We start from the raw sequence: 21,277 nt of genomic DNA on the forward strand, positions 1-21,277 counted from the left end.
AAACATCATGTCACCTCTTTGTAAAATACAATATAAGAAATGAATCTTATCCATGGTTTCTTTGGGAAACTTCAGGTCTAATGGCTAGGAGAGTGACACCTTTACTGTGGCTTTTTTATGTTGACTATGGGGCCAAAGAGAATTCAAGAGTTTGCCAATCTATTTCTTCTTCCCTAAAGTAACCTCAGCTGTCTCTCCTAACAGATGCTGTTAACACAGATCTTCTGATGGTGATTCCATGACCTTTAGGCAAACTGCTGCAGTGTGTAATAGTTTAAGAATAAATTTCAATCTAACCTACCTTTTGAGGGTTTTAATTTTAATCAGTTACTATGTGGCTTTACTGTACCGGTCATAGCTACCTGTAGCTTTTCATAATTTCTTTTCCCATGTCTGATGATTGTTATCCTATTTTCGCTCCTCTGCCTTGCCATTCTTAAGACTCTGCAATCCCCATTCTTTCCTCACAAGCCATATTTCTTCTGCCTCAAGTAATTTTTGAATTTAGTAAACTGAATTGCCCCAGCATCAACATAGTAATTTGGGTTATGTCTATTTAGCATTGGATAAAAGAAATAATATTTCACAATTTAAAAAATTACCCTTATTTTTACATCTTGTATGGTGTTAGTTTTTTCGTTCTAGAGCGTGACATTGTTGATGCATATTCAATTTGAAATACTAAAGCTCTTGCATAGCCTTTTTTTTTCTTCTTTCTCCTACCAACAACTGTTTTCCTTGCTTTGTTTCTCCAGTTGGATAAATAGTGTCTGCTGCAAACCTAATAAACATATTATATTAAATTATCAGGTCATTTAATGAAAAGATGTAGTGGATTCATTCTAGGTTCTCACTTGATACTTCAGTTTGAGATTTAATTTCTGTTAAGTGCTCTATGAGTTCTGATACTTAACCAGTTTTGCTTCCATTTTAGGAAAGCTTAATTTAGTCCATGCTTCATAAGCTTACTTTCTTGAATGTCATGTGTGTCCAAGTATTTAAAAAGAAAAAGTGACCTCTACTGCTTCTTCCCTGTTAACTAATGTAGTTACTCATTACCAGATTGATTGATTTGATATCGATGGATACATTGGTGTGTTTTTTTTTTTGTTTTTTTTTTTTTGAGAACAGATCTTTTCCTGGAAACTTAAAATAGTCTATTTTAATTTTTTTCCACATAAGTGTTGATTAGCCTATAACTTCTTGGCCACAGTTTTCTTTCCTTTCCCTTCTTTTTAAGGCACTGCATTTGCCTTCTTCCATAATATCTCCAGTTCTCCTTGAGTCATTAAGATACTGGTTCTTAGACTTGCTTCAGACAGTTAGTTACTTGGGGTTATTTGTCTTAGTTGGCCCTGACCAATCTGAATACAGCTTAGCAAGTAGCGTGAGGCAAAGGGGAATGGTTTTGCAGAGCAGAACTATTGATAAAGCCCTGATGTCTCCACTGTATGTTTTGGGGGGAAGAATTTGCTTTGGGTATAGTCTTATCCTGGGGTACTGAACACTTAGAAGTACTAAGAGTGCATCTTTTGGTTTAGTTCTCTCCTAATGGGCTCTGCCTCTTGCATCTTGGTGCTGCTTCATGGTGTGAGCAAACATAATAACTGAGGAGCAGCTGGAAGGTCTGCTTCAAAAGTACATCCTGCGGACCTGAACCAGAAAGGCTAGCATAAATGTAGCCTGAGTCTGTAAAGTTGCTTCGGGAATATTGTGCATGTCAGAGACTGTTCAGTTACAATCAGGATTTAACATGTATTACTTTTTCTGGTCTTCCTGCCTAGGTTTCAAGATACTAATGGCAGATTCATCCAGTGATTCAGACAACTTTCTTAGGGGTCGACTTGGAAGACGGCCACCTTTGAGAGCATCCCACAACAGAGCTCGGAACTATGGTGCTGAAGAAGTTACAGAGAAGATCCATACTTTAGCAAGCACTTTACAGGTTGTTTACAAAATACAGTTTTGAAGTATTTATAGAGTCTGCATTTCTGTAAGACAAGGTCAAATTTTCATTTCTGAAGTTGTGAAAAATACTGTACTGATGGGAAACATTGCTTTCTGTGCAAACCAAAAATGTTTTCGGAAATTGATCATACTGCCTTTGAGCTGGAAGTATGTGTCTTGTTACACTTTTATACAGCCATCATTTCAGATAGTAATAGAATGATGTTAGAAACAACAATGTGTTTGGTAATACTGTTTATAAAGCTAGCAAACTGAATAATGCCAAATAAACTTTGTCAGGTTCTCATGAGAGACATCACGTTTTGTAGCAGAAAGTTCCAGCCCCATCTTTGTTGTCTTGTACTGTGTAAAATTTCTCAGTTCCTAATAAAGTAAATACATAGGCAGTTAATTCCCTCCTGTTGGAGCTTACAGTTCAAATATTTTCTAGCTGTGGAACAGCACAATGAGAAGCAGTATTTGTAAATCTGTAAGAGATCCATACCTGAGCAGGCAAAAAGTGTTTATCTAATTCCTACTGCTTCAGTGAAGGCAGCAGAGGAAATCTCTGAACCAGTCTTGTAAGTGGGAGGAGACATTTAGCTATCTTGACATCATTTATTGCTTGAGAAGTCATTCCCATTCTTCTCTAGCTGATAGTTCTGAATACCTAGAGTGGGTGGATTTATGTATTATCACTTGTGTTGAAATATTGTTTGGCAGGTAGTATTTTTTTTCTTTTTAATATGTGAGAAGAAAAAAGATCCATATAGAATGCTGAATTTAAACTTCAAAACCTTTTATCTGGAAAATAATCATCGAGCTAGAAAAGAGATGAGTTAATAAGAACATAATCTGACTATTTTTTAAAAGGGACTCTTTGGTATTGTCCTATTTCCGCCTAACCTCTTTTTAGATTTTTCTAGTTGCTTTTTGTGGACTGCTTTTCAGCAGATCTGCCATTTGATCCAGCTCTTCATCTGGTCAGAGAATGCTCATGCAGAGATCTTACCTAATGTGTTGATCTTCAAAAAATTGTTATTTCTTAGTTAACTTAATTCTGTTTTATAGGCAGGTAGCGTTAAGATCTTTGGATTAAAAGATTTTTCTACAGAATGGCTGAAATGTATAAAGCTTTTTGTTTGAAGCTGAGGCCTTACTGTTGTACTGTAAATGATAATGTGTTTTTTGGGTTGGGGTTTTTTTTCCTTCCCTTTAGCTGTGCTGTACATATTCAGATTCTGCTTACTTGAATAGGGTTTTGAATGCTTAGACCCTTTAAAAAGCACTTGTGTTATCTTTAATATTCTTGATTTATAAGAGTAAATTGATAATAGTAATGTTTTGTTAGAGGAGGTTTCTGTTTTGACTTCTCTTCCTCAAACTTATTTTCAAGGATACCAACAGAAATCTAAGACATGTTGACCATTTACTGGGACAATACAGAGAATACAACAAGGAACAAACCGAAGCAATAGCAACTGTGAGCACCTTTCAGTTTATCTTAACTTCTTAAATTTTTTCTGCTAATAGCTGGAAAACTTGGTAGTAATGGACAGAATGTATCAAAAGATGTAAACAGAAACTTTTCACATTTATTTGAGCAATCTAAATCAAACTATAGTAGTAGGTTATATAATGAAACTCTGGCAGGTTTTGTAACTTCATCACTCTTCTGGTTTATAAGCATCAGATAGATTGTTATGTTATGATACATAGTACATGCACCTAGTACAAGGTGCATAGCTGAAATAGAGTATTAGGGAACGTGCTTCTTTTGCATGAATAAGTGATAAGATAAAAGCTGAATTATGGCAGGGAATGAAGTTGTGATCATACTGGTGTAGTTCTTTTCCTTGTCATAAATATCAAGCTTCTACAAGTTTGAAAACAGGTGTCTAGACAGAGAGGGTAAAGCAAATTAGTGCTGGTAGGGCAAGAGAGGTTTATAACTTGGTTACAAACAAACTGCAGCAGGTGCTGCCTTGAAACAGATACATGTGAGATGTAGGAATATTTTGCATGTGAGAAAAAAGCTTATTCAGACAGCTTGCTTTCTAATTCAGTATGAACAAGCTGTGTATGGAAGTAATTGAGGATATTATATGCCTCAATTTTTTTCCTTCTGTTTGAATGCTGTTTGTGTCTTTACAAGCTGTACTTAGGTATTAAATTTGTGGAATTTCTGGTGAGCATTGGAACCATGTAAGGTTGTCTGTTTTTAACAAATGCTGATACTAAATGTAGTTCAGCATCATTATTCTGGAAAGATTTTTCTATTCGGAAACATCAAGGTGAATAAAACATCACTCAAATTTAGTTTTGACTATGTCCATTCTTAGTCATGCTAGGTAGCTTTTGATAATGGCTCAAGTGGAGGAGAAATCTAGACTTTAACCATCTCCTGCTTGACCTTTAAATAATAGAGTAAAATCAGTCTTGTTAGTGAAGATAGCAAGTTTCTCTGAGTTCCTGTTCCTTTTCTGAAGCAGAAGTTCCACTTGTGTAAAATAGATGTTATATGTATTTGGTATGTGGGAAGAAGCAGCTGGGATTGGGAAGTAGTGAATCTGTTTTCCCTGTAGAACAAATATTTAAGAAAAACTTGAATAAATTTCTCTTTTGGATGGTGATGTGTTGGTTTGTTTTTTTTCACTATGATAGTTGGTCAAGCATTTCTACCATATTAGACAAGACTGTTCACCTAAGAATATTTTGCTCCACATGGGATATGCGATATGTTCTGTCAGTTATGCTGAATATTGTAAAGCCTGACTCTTGGAGTCTTTGTGATCTCTTCCTTAAAAAGACTCTCTTCAGATCATTGTATAGCATATTTGCATTTATGAATTGGTGACTGTTGGGCTGCTGAGAGTACTTTTCCACTTTATAAATTAGTCTCACTACCTTGCTTTCAGGTGCCCAGTGTCTGCCTGTGAATGAATGCAAAACTTGATATGTAATTTACAGGGTTGGGAAGCTTTGCTGCTCAGAACTTTATTTCATTGTTGCTATTGTTGATTCTCTAGCAGTGGGAACATCATACTCTTCATAACTGCTCTGCTCCAGCGCAGCGTTAGTCTCCTGCTGACTTCACTGTCGGTCTGTGTTTGCATTATATCCCTGGAGGACGAGAATAGCAGAAAAAAGGTTCCCTTCTGCTCTTTGCAGGGGGGGGGGGAGGAGAGAAAGAGAGGGAAGAGAGGATGTTTTGGGGTGGGTTTTTTTGCTCCTGTGAGGTGTTGGAGAGGTTTAAAAGTAATTAGCCTTTGAGAGAGATCTGTTGGCTCGGGTTTTTTAAATTTTATGTTTTCTGATGGCACTGATGTTTGTCTCTTTAAATAAGTTTAAAAAAAAAAAAAAAGGGAAAGTGCCAAAACATTAGGCACTGTTTTGATGGGATTTACACAGTTTATAGATGAAATGTTGAGGAATGGAATTCAGACTGGTGAATATTAAGGATATTCTATTTAAATTTGTGGATTTTGACATCTCTGTTCTATGGTCACTAGCTTCTCTTTGTTCTTCAATAACTAAGTTGTTTTTTAAGAGAACACAAATACCTTAAAATATAATGATGCTGATAATGTAAATTATTACGCAAAAATTTTAAGCATTTTCTTGACCATTGTTCCGTTCTAAAGAGTAACTGAAGAGTAAGGTTGTTAATTCGAGATGCTGTCGTGGTTCTGTATTTAAAAAAAACACAACCAAAACCATCATGCAGAAAGGATGAAAATGAGTGCTGTAAAGCTAAAGCATCCAAACTGAGCACCTGTAGCTTAATTCAGCATTTTTGTTGCCTTATTAAAGATACAAGATAAGTCTTTGACAGAGTCAAGTTAGATTTGAAAATTAAGTTTTTACTGTTCTTTCTTTGATCCTCTGCATTTTCATGATTTTTTTTTTAAGTTTTGGCTTTCTGAATACAAAAATGATCTTTTGTTACATACCGGCATGTGCATTGTTGTATCTTTTTCCCTCAAGTAGTCTCTGTCTTTTTAAGAAAGAATTAGAAAAATGTTAAGGCTTTTGGTTTGAGAGTTTCTTTGTGGTAATGAAGTTGTTTTAATAATATCATATAATGAAAACAATACTTTAAAAAGAACCTAAACAAGCATTGAAATATTTAGAAAAGATTTAAAGTAGTGTTTTACCCTTTGGGGAAAAAAGTGCCGCCCAGAGAGAGATCCGACACCGTGTGTATAATTCTGCAAGAATCAAGCAGCAGTTTAACCATTGTGTAAAAGCTTCTGTTAGGGGGAGGAAAGGTGAACCTTTAGAAATTGATGTTTTGTGGATTTTCAAATAAAGTTGTTACAAAAGCAGGTAGCTAAGAACCAAGGTTAGGAAATGCAATCTTGGAAAGTAAGACGTAAGTTTGAAAAATGGGGAACTTATTTAGGAATATAGTTAGTTCTGAACCCTTAAGTTGGGAATGTCTGCCTCTTTCTGGAAGCATAACTACTAAAAGTAGGGCTTGATGTGAAGCTGCTTAGTGAAATTTGATAGCCATATGTCAGATTGATTTTGGGTAGGGCTGGTAGAAAATTCCAATTAAAAAAAAAAAAATCTTTGTTTTCTGGATTTTGCAGGGCTGTTATTGAGCATTGCTGGCAAATAGGTCTTATTTTGGTTGTAGGAGACATACTTTTCTTTTGAGTTTTAATACAGTGGTGCACACTAGGAAGAAACTTGATATTTGAAGCTGCCAATGTTGGAAACTTATTTTGCTATAGTTATGGGAATATGACATTGAGATATTGAAGAACAGCTGTTATTAATTCATAGCTATACTTGGCTTAAAAACACTTTCACTTCTCTTAACAACTTGTTTTGAAAAGTAGTATTTTGCATGCCTTTTTTTAATCAGACTATATTCATATTTCAGTAAATTGTAATTTCTCTGCAGTTAAAAGAAACACTGGAACAGTCTATAGGTCAGTTAAGGAGCCAACGATTAACCCGAACCTCTGGAATGAGAAGTGCTTCTCTCTCAAGTTTATACCCTAGTGATCTGGATGGAGAAGGAGTGTCAGGTAAAGTACTCAAGGTGCTTGAGTGTATACTTAAGGTATGTCATAAAGCTGTTTTATGGAAAGAGGAAATTTAGAAGAAAAATGTGTAAAGAAAGTGGCGTTAAAAGTCGTCATTGATTACTTCAAATGAATTAAGTTTAGAAATGTGGGAGACCTGCATTAAGTTATGCAGTTATTTATTTGGTAAATTCTTATAGCTTTATGTTACATAGTCTTTGCTGCTGATATCCTGAGAGATCTAAATGAAACACTGATTCTTTCAGTAGAGAAAATTCCTTGTCCATGGCATGAATTGTAGGTACATACAAGTTAAGCTAAATCCAAAACATATTGCAGCTTCTGAAGCTTGCTTCACAGCAAAAAGGAAAGTTAAGTTTTAAATGCATGTGTTTATGGATGTGTGGATGAAATTATGTAAGGCTCAGTGGAAAAGAAAATCTGAACCAATACATAACCTACAGAAAAACATTTTTTTCTTGTATGTCTTGCTGAAAATTCATTGTATTTTAGTAAAAGGTGTATTTGGGAGAAATATTCCTCCCATAAGTAGTATTTCATGTATTTTAGTAGAAAGCTCCAAAACTTTAATTTTTCAAATGTAAAAGCTGTAGTTTGAAGCTATAATAGATCCAAGTAGAGGAAAAGCTGTTGCTTCAGCAAATAAAATTTGAAAAACTACGTATTCCTTGGAGGAACAAAGAAAACCTCTTTCTTAACCATCGTGTACATGTATTCCAGAAATATTTACATTGAAGAAGAATCCTGGGGAGAGCTAAACAAGAAGTATGCTTGTGCATTTTATGTACCTTTAGTAGTTGGTTTTTGTGTAATGTGGCCTATAAGGATATTGGCAAGATGAAACACATTCTTCGTGAAGCAAAATGAAAAGTTTCCCATACGAAATTTTGTCTTCCTATTTTTTTGTTTATCTTTTATCTCATAAAGGGAACCGCCACTTCCTGCCTACTTCTCCTCTCAGGGATTATGGAGACTCACAGGGCAATAAACATCGAAGGTCTAGATCTGCAAGTGTTCGATTTGTCAATGAGGCAGATAATTTGGACCAGGTACAGAGCGCTAATGGGAGTTGCTTCCCCAAATAGGCAATATGTGGTCACCAGGCTCTTTGCTTTTATGTTAAATGAGGTTATTCTGATGATGCAGCTAAGAATGTTTTAGCTATGAAGTGTGCTTTGAATGTTATGTGCCATTCTTCATTAGGCAGCCACCTCTTGTATTTGTCAGCGCCATGAATTTTCATGCAAATCTATCATAGGTAAAAAGATGCAGATGACAGTGGTACTAAAAGGAATGTATGAAAATAATCTCTGTACTTTTTAGACCATGTATGAGAATGTGGTTAACATTCACTTACATGCTGAAATCCAATGTGGCTATAAAGGGGGATTGTTCTGCTTTAGTTAATGACACAGGAACTCCGTGCTTTTGATGTTTATTTCAGTGTAGTCTGGACTGATTTTGAGCCAGCTAGTTCTCCATCTTAATTCTAGGTCTGACTTGTGAGTAGGATGATTTGACCCTGTACTTCAGGCAGATGATGTGAGGAAGAGAGGATGTGTATGGCACTGGTAATTTTCATACTCCTCAACTTGTGTCCACTTGCAGACTCTTCAGAGAAAAATTAGTTACTTTAATGGATCTATATCCTACAGATAGAGAGGAGACTTAAGTACCTGGTTTTGCTCTTTCAGACAGTGTCTAGACCTGCTTGAGTGAATCCCTCTGTGTGGACTAATTTGTCCAGGAGAAACGTATTGTGACTAAAAAGCAGCTGGTTGTAAGGTGTTCATGTTGACTTCATTAAATCAGTCTCAACTTCCAAACAATTAATTTTAAACTTAATCACAATATATTCTCTCAGTTGACTTTTTGGGAAGTCTGAGTGCTACAGAAATTCCTAGACTTCTACTTAACCCTGTTTCATTGTCCTTTCAGTCTATTTCTCCCTTGACTCCTTCTTCCCCCAAGGAAATAATGTTATATGGAAATCTTTCCTCCTAAGCTTCCAAAAAGCTTAGAAATATTTTAGACTACTTTTAAATATTTTATAAATATCTTAGAAATTTTATTCAAGGAAGTTCCTGCATACATACACAAAATTCCTTGTTTATCTTAAATAACTATGTAAGCAAATAGATTTTTTTTTTTTCCCGTTTTGATGATAACTGATGGTTGAATCCTTATTCTTGCTTTTCAATGAGTGAACATGGCTTTATTCAATCATCAATTATTTTGTAAGAGGAGTATAGCACTTTGAGGAATGATGAGCTAGAAGTAGTCATTGATCATGACCATAGGTAGAAATTGGGGCAGAGATAAAGCAGTACTGCTTAACTAAAGCTGTGGCTTTTTCTTCTTTCTGTAACCACAGTCCCTTTATTCCCATTCTGACTTCTTCTAGCTAAGGTAATTTTCCAGCTGAATAGGCTTTTAACACATTTGAGTCACTCTCCTTCTTAGGCTGCTCTATTCTGAAAACATGCCGTGTTTTTCAAAGTCTCTTGGGTCAGGCTGAAATTTCTGGTTAGTCACACAGAGGGGATGGTAGTGCCTGTGCCTGAATGTTGAGGGCAGTCAGCTGGGCTGTGGAAGATCCAGGTTTAAGTCTTGGGCATAGAATAAGGGGATATTATAAACCAGAGTTTTTCATAATGATGGTACTGGCCACTGAGATTTTGACAGCAGTAGGATGGATTAACTGTTGCTTATTATTCCATGAAGGATGGATGACCTGATAATTTTTTATTTGCTCCCTTAAAAACTTTGGCTATAAATTTGGGGTCTGCTGAATGGGGGAAATGGGAAGCTTGACAGAGGAAGATATATGTGGTTTGTTTGGTGGTTTCACCCCCTGGACCGCCCCAAGCTCTGAAAAAAAGCATTCTAGTAAAGTCTTGGGCAAGATAAAATACCTCTCCTTGGTAGTTCCTGAATACATCATAATGTTCTGCTTGGTCACTTCCAATTCCATATGCCATCTTTTTGTAGTAAGATATGTAGCTGGGCAGAACTTTATTTCACTTATACTAGCATTTGTTAGTAGGAAATGTCTCTACTGACTTCATCTGTTCAGATCTTTCAACTTGCTTTGCATTAGGTTAAAAAGATGGTGCAGTGTCAGGTAACTGAAATGGCCAAGCTCTGAACCATAGAAAAAAACCATAGCTGGGAAACTTGGTTTAGCAAATAATTAGCAAAAAAAAAAAAAAAAAAAAAAAAAAAAAAAAAAAAAAAAAATAAACTTAAATGAGCAAGTGTTGTGAAGAGTTGACTGAATTGGAAGTATGCAAGTCTCATCCAGCCTCATCTGCAATTCATGGAGTTTTGTTATCTTGGTTTTTTATCTGCTTTATTTAAAAAAATGTTTATATATGTGTATATGTATTTTTGGCTTAATTTGTGTACTTTAATTTACAGCTGCATTCTTTCCACCAGTCTCTTCGAGATCTCAGTAGTGAACAAGTTCGCCTAGGAGATGACATCAGTCGGGAGCTTTCAAGAAGAAATCGGTATACACAGAATATAATTCCATGTGAATGATAGTATGGAAATGTTTGTTATGCTTTTAAATAACTCTTAAACTCCTTTGTTCTTCTGAATTTAATAAAATAATGTTGGGGAGAGAGGGGAATTCTACAACATGTAGATGAAAGCAGTATTATGAACTGCTTTTTCCATGCCATCTTGTGCAGTATTTATAAATGTAAATAACACCCATCAATTCTGATTTGTATAGTACATGTAGCTTCCCCCCTTTTTTGTATATATGGACAGAATGACAAGGACTTGGGAATTTCTTTTATTACAAGTTTGCTCCTTATTCTTGGCACCGGAGTCTCTTGAGGGCAAACTCATGCAGGCCATAATGATTTTTTTAAGTACATGCTGTCTCAACATATGGTGCTTTGTCTAATAGCAGTAACAGGAATCAGTCTGCTAATTCCTAGTAGGAACTAGTAGTATTCACAAGGACTGTGTAGACTTGTTCATAATTTTGTACTTGTTGACCTAGCCTTCCAAACTAGGTGCTCCGTTATATTCACTTGAGGAATGGAAATGCTTGTTATCATGAATTTTCCACTTGAGGCTGGTCTCTAATTATGCTAGGAATTTAGAGGCTGTAGAACAAATTGAAGTAGCATAAAAATAGAGGAGATTGTTGCTGCTTAGAATTATCACAGTTGATATTTAGTTTTTGCACTGTAGAATATTCTTACCTATCTTACCTATATTTCTCTATGAAGAACTGATGCTGAATTAAGAAAGACTTTAGAAGAATTGTCTGAAAAGCTCACTGAGTCCCAAAGACAAGAAACGGTGAGTGTGGCTAACGTGAAAAGATGATTTATATTTAGTATTCTAAGCAGGATGTGGGCTTCTAGTTTAATGTGTATGTTGATAATCAGTACCACATATTAATACGTGTATCTGAACATGATCTTATCTAGGCTACTGTAGGTTGTTATAATGTTACCTCTCCATAATGAAATCAGCAAGACAAGTTTTGTATTTCAGGTACTTGTTTAAAGTAAAAGTGAGTGTTTTACAAGTGTGTAAGTAAATTTTTCTGCTTCAAATTTCATGGTCTTGGAGAAAGCTGCTTTTTTTTTTTTTTACTTTCAGCATTGGTTTGAACGCTATCTTATTTGTTGAAGATATCATAACATGGGAAAACTTATATTTTTCAAAAGGTGAATAATATTGTTTCCTCTTTCTCCCACCCTGTCCTTTTCAATCTTTATTATCTGTGCAGCTTAACAGGAGGAGTCTGTTTGGGCTGCACTCTGAAGGCTTTGTGACAAATGTAACAAAGGAGGCCGAACAGCCATGATAGTCTCTTCTTTTTTGCCTCCTGTACCTGCTGGAAGCAGACTCACTGCAGTCTATATCACTTAAATATGAAAGAGATCTGCTATTGAGATTGAAGTCAAACAGCGTATTGCTGTAGAAAGAGAAGTTGAGAATCTCCCCAGTAGTTAGGAGGTGAAAATCCTGTAGGTAGTTCTCAACTCGTAAGACTTGAGTGTATGTTTTGTGTAAGTATTAATGTGGTATCAGTAGCAATGCTGACTTTTCAGAGCAAGTGTTGTGTGTCCTTATTTTCCCACAGATGACTCATCTTGCCCTAAAATAGCACGAATTGGTACTAAATGCTCTGTCAAGACCTTTAGTGATGTGTTTGTCACTGATAACAATATTGTTGGCACAGACCACTTGCTGGCACCAGCAGATTTAATAATTGTATTTGTGTAAATTCCTGACTCTAGATGAAGTTGGACAGGAAGTCAAGAGACTAATCTATCAGTACAAGTTATATGCTTGTTATGATAGAATCCATCAGTGGAGGAAGACTTGCCTTGTCGGCCTTCCTAGAAAAATATAACAGGCTGTATTTGTTAGAATGTTAACTCTGCTTTCTCTTAATAGCCTGGTAGGATAAAATAAGCTTATCTGATAAAGAATTCTTGATACTTGCGAAACTCTGGGTTTTTCTTGTTGTGGCCTACTTCTCAGTATACTTTTTTTTTCCCCTTTCATGTACCAGGAGATTAGTAAACTCAGTAAGTTTTAACTAAGGTGGTTCTCAAGAAAATAGCTGCTGCAGCTGGCTATGCTACAGCTGTTCAACGCCTTTGAATGAGAAACAAACCTTCCTCCTCAATCCTCTAGAATGCTGGCAGCCACTGTCTTTTTGTTAATGAAAGAAATAAATAGTTCTTTGTGACCTATAGGAGGATTTCAAGATTTGAAATTGTATGTTGCAACTTTCAACCTGAGAGAAGCAAAAAATGAGAGGTGTGAAGTGTAACAAGGAAGCTTTCTGTAGTTGGTTAATGGTAAGGGGAATACCAGAAGAATGGGTCTCTTAGCTGGGAGAGAACATTGTCAAACAGAGCTATGAAAGCTGAAGTGAAGTGAAGACACAAATGCTGCAGTAAACTGCAGTGAGGTGGTTTGCATGTGTAGGACTAGGAAGACTTCAGCTGGAATATTCTGCTTATTGCTGCTTATTATCTTTAGGAAGAACATTGGCCAAGTGGAGAGAAGACCAGGAAGAGGAGAGAAAAGAAAGAAATGGGGAAAAATAAAAAAGGCCAGTCATTCAAAGACTTCCTTGAAAAGTTAAAACAATTGCTGGGGTTCAATTTGTGGAAGAAATATGTAGGTAGGAAAGATCTAGCCTTGTATGATTAATGGAAGGATGTTAGAATAGAAAGGTATCTGATGATAATTCTGCACTATACTATTCTAATCACTTGTGGTTTGGGAGCTTCTTGGTCTGGAATTGATTCCTGTACTTAGTAATCCCCCTGTGGTTTTCTTTTCTGTTATAACTTGCATATCTTTATCATTTACTTGTCCTATAGCAAGGAGTTCTCCAGATAGATTACATATTGTGAGAGGAGCTGCCACTTTTGTGGTGGTTTGGTTTTTTTCATTGTTTTGTGTGTGTGTGTTTGGTATGTCTTGGTTGCTGTGTTTGGTTTGGTGTTTTGTTGTTGGCTTTTTTATTATAGTTTTTTTTAATCTGCTTTTTCATCCCTAATTTTCATTGGAGGAGGTTGTTCAGCTTCTTCAGAGGCTTTTCAGAGGATTCCCTTTCTCTTGAGGCTGAAAAATTCTTACATGCTAAGTCACTCACTGTATCCAGATGATTCCATGCCCCTGAAAAAGCCTAGTGGTAGCAAATTCTGCACTGCTTCTTTACCTGTGCTCTCTGATACTAGGTGTGGATCCTTTCCCTTTGTTCAAAGCCCAGTGATCTACTTTTACACTAATGAGTTTGGCAGAATGGGCAGGATGAGGTAAATGCAAAAAAGAGTAATTTAGTATAGATGTTAAGAATAAAAATAACTCTAATGATGAGCAGAGCAAAGCATGAGGTTAGAGTGCGTGTAGAAACTGTGGTCTGTTATTGTAGATTTCTGAGATCCTTTAGTACCTGTCTGTGTTTAGGAATTCTTCTAATGAGATTATTTAATTACTTTTTTTCTCGCCACTTCCTTATGCAAAGTTGTGCAGGAACTTCTGTCCTTAGTGCCTTTATCACTGTTTTGGAGTGTTTATTTATCACTTCCAACAGTGCCATCCATGCATTTATATTCTACTGTATGATTCTTGGTTGATCCTCCTAGAAGCTATGCTAAAGCACATGGAGGCCAGGGAGGTAATTCGAGATAGCCAGCATGGCTTCACCAAGGGCAAGTCATGCCTGATGAACCTAGTGGCTTTCTATGATGGTGTGACAGCATCAGTGGGCAAAGGAAAACCAATGGACGTCATCTATCTGGACTTCTGCAAAGCCTTTGACACGGTCCCCCACAACATCCTTCTCTCTAAATTGGAGAGCTATGGATTTGATGGGTGGACTGTTCGGTGGATAAGGAACTGGCTGGATGGTCGCGTCCAGAGGTTAGTGGTCAATGGCTTGATGTCCAGATGGAGACCAGTGACAAGTGGTGTCCCTCAGGGGTCCGTACTGGGACCGGTGCTGTTTAACTTTTTCATCAATGACTTAGACAGCGAGATCGAGTGCACCCTCAGCAAGTTTGCGGATGACACCAAGCTGAGTGGTGCGGTTGACACACCAGAAGGACGGGATGTCATCCAGAGAGACCTGGACAGGCTGGAGAGGTTCAACAAGGCCAAGTGCAAGGTCCTGCACCTGGGTTGGGGTAACCCCCAGTATCAGTACAGCCCAGTATCAATACAGCCCTGCTGACAGGGACTTGGGGGTGCTGGTGGATGAAAAGCGGACATGGAAGTGTTGGAGCGGGTCCAGAGGAGGGCCACAAAAATGATCTGGGTGCTGGAGCACCTCTCCTATGAGGACAGGCTGAGGGAGTTGGGCTTGTTCAGCCTGGAAAAAAGAAGGCTGTGGGGAGACCTGATTATAGCCTTCCAATATTTAAAGGGGGCCTATAGGAAAGAGGGGCAAAATCTTTTTAGTAGGGCTAGCTGTGACAGGACAAGGGGTAATGGTTTTAAACTAAACCAGGGTAGGTTTAGACTAGATATAAGGAAGAAATTCTTTTCAATGAGGGTGGTGAAACACTGGAACGGGTTGCCCAGAGAGGTGGTGGAGGCCCCATCCCTGGAAGCATTCAAGGCCAGATTGGATGGGGCTCTGAGCAACCTGATCTAGTTAGTGGTGTCCCTGCTCACTGCAGGGGGGTTGGACTAGATGACCTCTAGGGGTCCCTTCCAACCCAAAACATTCTATGATTCTATGAATTGTGAACTTGAAGTATTGATAATTTGACAGGATGAGTTCATGGTAGAAACATTCTTCTCAGTTCAGTGTCCTTAAGTCTTCATTTCTGTAGGGACATATATCTAAATTCTTACAGCTGTACTGCTCAGTATATTCAGTGCTGTTTGAAAATTGCCTGTATATAGATGTGTGGTGGTAAAGATTTAGTCACTACAGTTGTTCTAAGTCACAAGTTCAGAATTTATTTTTATTAGAGGTTATGATTCCCTTTGCCGAATCTGAATACTTAGAGCCACAAAACACAATCAATGCATATTAATTTTACCTTTAAAGGAAGCCTTTTCCACCCCAGTATAAAAACCAGAGATCTGAGATGGTGACACAGGCATAGCTGGATGCCTGTTTCAAATGAAGCACTCTCCATGGCCTTGTACATATGTGGGTTTGGTGTAAAGACTGCAGGTTCTACAACTCTCTCTATATCAAAATCTTTTGTCTAGACATTTTGTGAGATTTCTTTTTTCTTGAAAAGAGTTTGGATGTATTCTAGAGGAATGTCCACACAGACCTATAAACAACTGAAAGAACCCTTACTTACTTTATGGTTATATAAGATAGCCCTTTTTGATATTTTGTTGCAATCTCCTGGTATAGTAGCACATCCCAAATAGCACAAAAGCTGATCTTTGTACATAAAAAGCAACTGCGATGAAGCACAGATTTGTTCAAATTAAGTAGATGCTTAATTGAGATGATGCCATTAGAAGATTAGTGTAGGCTGTGTCTGTAGAAAAAGACAACAATGTCAAGTGAAATGGGTCCCATGTGGCATTCATGTGATTACAATATCTCAGAGAACCAGGATAATTGTCGGATAAGGAACTGTCCTTCAGAAGATCTAATACAGGGGTTTTTGGCGCTGCACAGGTGGCTTATAAAATGTATATTGCATATTATCATTTTCCATGAGGGAAAAGTTTAACAATATTTAAAGTGACATCTGTGAAAATTTTGCTATTTTTGTGACTTTAATATTTCTGTTTCAAGTCTGCATTGATGATAAAATAGGTCATAACAACAGAGGTAACAAAAATCAGTTGAAATAGATTTCAGTCAGCAGGACTTGTGCACTAGAAATAACGGTGGAAAGCTGAAAAACGGGGGAGAAATTTGAGAAATAGGATGCTGCTTTTTGTAGATTAGGCATCCAGCATCTTCCACAGAATTATATTTAGCTGCATGACTTAAATGTCACCCTGTTTTTAAACAGGACATTCTGCTCTTTGTATTTAATTGGTGCTGGGAGAACTTTTTGATAGCTTAATCCATTTTCATAGATTTTGCTGCTACCTGGAAGTCTTATGCAGAGACATGGCTCTTAATGAAATGATTATCATTCAGGTAGTCTGTGTTGCTAAAAATGCATCCTTGAAACTGCATTCTAACATGTTGTGAATGCAATAATTTAGTGCTAGCGTTTCATGTAATTATGTAGAAGCTCCAAATTCCTTGTACCATTCTTCAGTGAATCACTTGTCTACACTAAAGCTTTTGTTAAGATCCAGAGGACGAGATACATAGTCTTATGGTAGAAATGTTGTCCTGAGTCGAGGTCATTTGGGGTGAAAGAGAAGTGAGTTTTAGAGTTTCTTCTGCATGTACTAATTAAGGAATTAACATTTTGGCATTTGTGCCACCCTACAAAAACTTATATTGTATCCTCGTTACCTAAATCTTGTACAAGAACTTTCTTGTTCTTCCCGTGTTATGTTTCCTCACCATGATACCCCTCCAAAGTCCCATGACACTTTCTTTGCATCATTCTGACTTCACTGCTAGCTTTATTTTCTTATACTTCCAACCTAGTATTTTTTTAGAATGCTGAATAGCTAATACTTAATTTCAGACTAAATGCACGTACTTTGCTGATAGTCGAAACACAGGAATAAAGGCTGAGTTCTCCCTATTTCCCTAAATGGGGTATTTATGAGATCACCTCTGTCTAGGATCTTATTTTCTTGAAACCCCTCACAAAGTCTAAATATATTTGACAGCTCTGTACCACTGAATGTTTGAATCTATTGCCCAATTTCACCTGAGTTTTGGGGAGGCTAGGGAAAGGCCATAATCTCCTAAGTATTGTTCTTTATAAAGTAGGTAAAAAGTAGCATTTATGAGGTTGTCTTTGTTTAATTCTCTTTTTCAGGATTAAGGCTAATTTAATGTTTCATAGTAAGCATTTTGTCTACCATAAAATACTTTTCCTTCTGAAGAAATGTTAACCAATGTGGTACCTATTCCTTTATTCTAAAACAACGTTAACTAATAGTCAACCATTCTGTATGCCAAACTCTAACTTAAAAAAAACCCCAAAACCAAAAAACAAGAAAACCAACCAACACCCCCCCCCTTCCCCCCCCAAAAAACCCACAACCCAAAACAACAACAACAAAAAAAAAAACCCAACAAAAATTTGGTGGGAAAAAAGATTGCTTTAAGGAATCAATTTGCTCATAGTCTAAGGTTTGTTCTTTGTTTATGATGTCTTTTGTTATTTCATACATATTTGGAATAGTTTGTGAGGTTGAAATTTTTGTATTTAGGAAATGACTGATTACATGCAGCAAACCCCTCAGTCTATGGAGAGAATGAGAGTCGGGCAAATATTCAAATCTGTTCTATGCAAATCCTCTTAAAACAGGAAAAGTTGACAATGAAGTGTAGGAAGTACAGCAATATATCTGTTTGGCTGAATGAGAAGCTCTGCATTTACTTCAGACAGAGAGAAATGCAGAAAGTGGAAACTAAATTAGATTAATAAGAACAGTCATAAAAACTGGTGTAAATCTATGAGAGTGGAAAGGCCATGTTGATACATAATAGGAAGCACCAACAAAGAGACATCAAGAGCGATGATGATTCACTTGTAAATACATCCCCATTTCTCAGGGAGACCAAAGCTATTGGTCTGTTCCTTGCAGAAGAGGGGAAACTGCTGATGCAGTGTGCCAAGAAAGTTGATTCCTGTTTAACACCTTTTTAATACTGATATTTGCCAATAAGTTAAGCTGCAAGTTAGTGACCAGCAGTGGGGTGTAAGAACCCAGCTTAAAACACAGGGGAAGGCATGCATGTAAAATATTCTGAAATAACCTGGTGCAGATTAGCTAAGAAACTTGAATAACCATCCGAAGTGATCTTAAAACCACTAATGGCTGTCTTGGAGTATTCATGGACAACTGTGGGGTGAGTTAGAAAAAATGTTCTTGGAATACTGAAAAAGGGCAAATCATGAAAAAGGAGAAACTTATAATTTTTTCCAGAACTTGGTTTGTAAGCATCCAAGAGCAACCAAACAAGAAACTTAAGTAGCAAACAACACAAATTTGTCAAGAAAAATTGCACTCTTATATCATAGTAGGAATTTACAAGGATGAAACAGTAGTTTTCTATATGTTGATGTAATTTTTTGAGGGTTTTTTGACAGAATTTCATATACTGTTCTAATAAGCTTTTCAGTAAAATACGGTAGAACTGAATATAAACTAAAATAAACACAAAACTGTCCAGATACCTGTGTAGCCAGTCAACTGTTCACTTTTAAAATTAGAGGAGTTAAAGTGAAATGTATGTGTTTGTATTCTTGATCTGGTTCTCTCTGAAGTTTTTCCTAATATTCTAGATGATGTAATATACAGACAAAAGGTTTGCAGATGGACTTCAAGTGTGTTGGAAAACAGAACTGAAATCCAGTATCCAGTCTTGGATGTGGCATTGAGGATAGAAAAAGGTTAATAGGCTTAAAATTAGGCAAGGAATACTAAAATTGTACTTTAGGAAAACCAGGTCATTTTAGAGGCAATGGAATGAATTCTCTAGGGAGGCTGTAAAAGCTTTTTGTGAATGTTTCTGAGCAGGGTGGTTAGACTTGCAGAAAAATGATATACAGATATAAAAGGTCATGTGTTTAGTCAGGCAGTAAGTTTGCTAGCCTTTGAAGTTCCTTTTCAGCCTCTTTTTCTGTGCTCTGTGCACAGAAAATATGTGCTAACGATATACAATATATACTAACTATAGTTTTCTGGTAGAGGTGTTTTTTTTTTTTTTTTTTTCTCTAATGAGTTATAAGTAGCACCAAAATTTCTGGTAGTTTGTTTTGGTTGTTTTCTTTTTAAAGAGGATTATGTCTGTAAGTGAAATTTCTATGTACCTGACAAATATAATAAATGCATCTTTTTCACTAACTTGTTAGGAATAACAGTTGCATTCTACAGGGAGTTGAAAGTTCAAGTCAGAGACAAGGCAAATCACTTGATATCTTGTAGTGAGTAAAAAGTTACTTTCTTACTCATTCTGCGTTAGTGATAATTTGCAATGAAATCTGAAGTTTGCAGGAATCTGAAGCTTGCCTAGTCCTGTGTTGTGTAATCTGCCGTGAATGTGGTAAATTAGACCCGTGTCAGTGAGGAAGTTACTGACCTCTCCTTTTGAATGTCTTCCTTGGGGGTGATGCTACTCGTGGATCTTTTGTCAAGTCTAAATTATACATTTTCTTTCTTAATAGCTTTAGTGTTCTCTTGCATAACTTAACTTGAAAAAGATGTGTGAGAGCTGAGAAAGCTTCTGCCTTCAGAAACATGTAGCCAAGATTTTTTTTAAAATGTAAAAAAATGAATTTGTTTCATTTGTGTACTTTAGATGTATCTGGAGAAAAGGATGACAGATATTTCCCAGTTTTCAGCAAAGATGTAACAAGTTTAAAGGCAAAGTGTTATTTTCTGTTCCTGCTACATAGTGTCGTTGTTTCTGTTAGCTGCAGGATTTTGTGAATTATTGGAAGTAACACTACGCAGTAGTTGTCAAAACAAATACAAATATTGTGATGCAGTCATTTTTAATGCATTAGTATTTACTAAGTAATTATTCTGGATTATGACTGCAGAGCTTTCATAACTTACATGAAAGAGCATGGTTCGATGCAGTATGGTTTTTGAGCATCTTCTGATGGTTTTAAGAGAAAATACCAAATTCCAAATTGTAAGCTGACTATTCATCTGGCTGCACAAACAAGAAATTTTTTCAAACTAATGTATTCTGTTGTAAAGAAAAAAACTGTTTCATTCTATAAACCTGATGTACTTGTGAAGCCCAGAATATAAATGTAACCTTAATTATGTTTCTGTTCCTACATAACTGTGGTGCTCATGTTAAAATTTTCTATCCACACATATGCCTAGTGCTAGTAGAAGTGTGCTTAATGGTGAAAGTACAGATGAGAACTAGCTTCCCTCCACATACATCAGAAATTAGTAGCTGAATGGTATTTTAAGTCTTTTTGTTTTTATCTAAATAGATAGATATATTGCTTTCTAGTGATTGTTTAAAATAATTAGTTTTAAGGTAGGGAGGAAATGGTACATAAATATTTTCCTTGCTAATCTTCAACTTTAACAATATGAACTTAATTTGCTGCCCACAAGAGGGTGCTGTCTGCTAGCAGCTTGAAATGCGAAAATAAAGTAGTTGGTATTGTAGTTTACGGTTGAATTATTGTGTTTATAATCCAAATTGCTTTAACAAATAACTGGTGTTATTTGTATTAGTTTGTACATGGATTCACGAAAGATTGGGAAGAAGTCTTAAAGTGATGTAATTATTTTGTGCTAATACAGTCATTCTCATGTACTTAGCTCTTGTTTACTACTTTTCACTCACAGATTTCGGAGTGTGAAAGAAGCAAACATTGGTCTGTTTTACAGATGGGAGATGTGAAAGAAATGACTCTCCAAAGGTTAATCAGGCCTGTGGTAGAGAAGCTAAGGTTTCTGTATTGCAGCTTCAGGGTAGGCTGCACCAAGCTTGATATTGAGATATTTAACACTTGAGTAGAACTACCACTGTAGAGAAAAATATGCATATATCTAAAGCAGGGTATTGCTAGCAAGATAGCAAATGAGTTCCCTGCTTGAGTACTTCAGGAGCACTCACTGCAATAACTCTAGTTATTTTCTATACCATTCTAAATGTTATTTAACAAAATAAAATTGTGTGTTCT

General features: G+C 36.5%; 1 protein-coding gene across 1 annotated transcript in view; it reads left to right on the plus strand.

The window, feature by feature from the left end:
• The first annotated feature begins 1,788 nt into the window (after positions 1-1,788).
• The window catches only part of CEP128 (centrosomal protein 128), a 47,106-nt gene continuing 27,617 nt past the window's right edge, over positions 1,789-21,277 (plus strand). Inside the window, exons 1-6 of the mRNA XM_035902024.1 lie at positions 1,789-1,945; positions 3,344-3,430; positions 6,860-6,986; positions 7,932-8,053; positions 10,425-10,516; positions 11,252-11,324. Of these exons, the coding sequence (XP_035757917.1) occupies positions 1,799-1,945; positions 3,344-3,430; positions 6,860-6,986; positions 7,932-8,053; positions 10,425-10,516; positions 11,252-11,324 (648 nt within the window). The 5' untranslated portion in view covers positions 1,789-1,798. The remainder of the gene's footprint in view (positions 1,946-3,343; positions 3,431-6,859; positions 6,987-7,931; positions 8,054-10,424; positions 10,517-11,251; positions 11,325-21,277) is intronic.

Source organism: Egretta garzetta, unplaced genomic scaffold (assembly GCF_000687185.1).
Source record: "Egretta garzetta isolate BGI_Z169 unplaced genomic scaffold, ASM68718v1 scaffold79, whole genome shotgun sequence".
Taxonomy (NCBI): domain Eukaryota; kingdom Metazoa; phylum Chordata; class Aves; order Pelecaniformes; family Ardeidae; genus Egretta; species Egretta garzetta.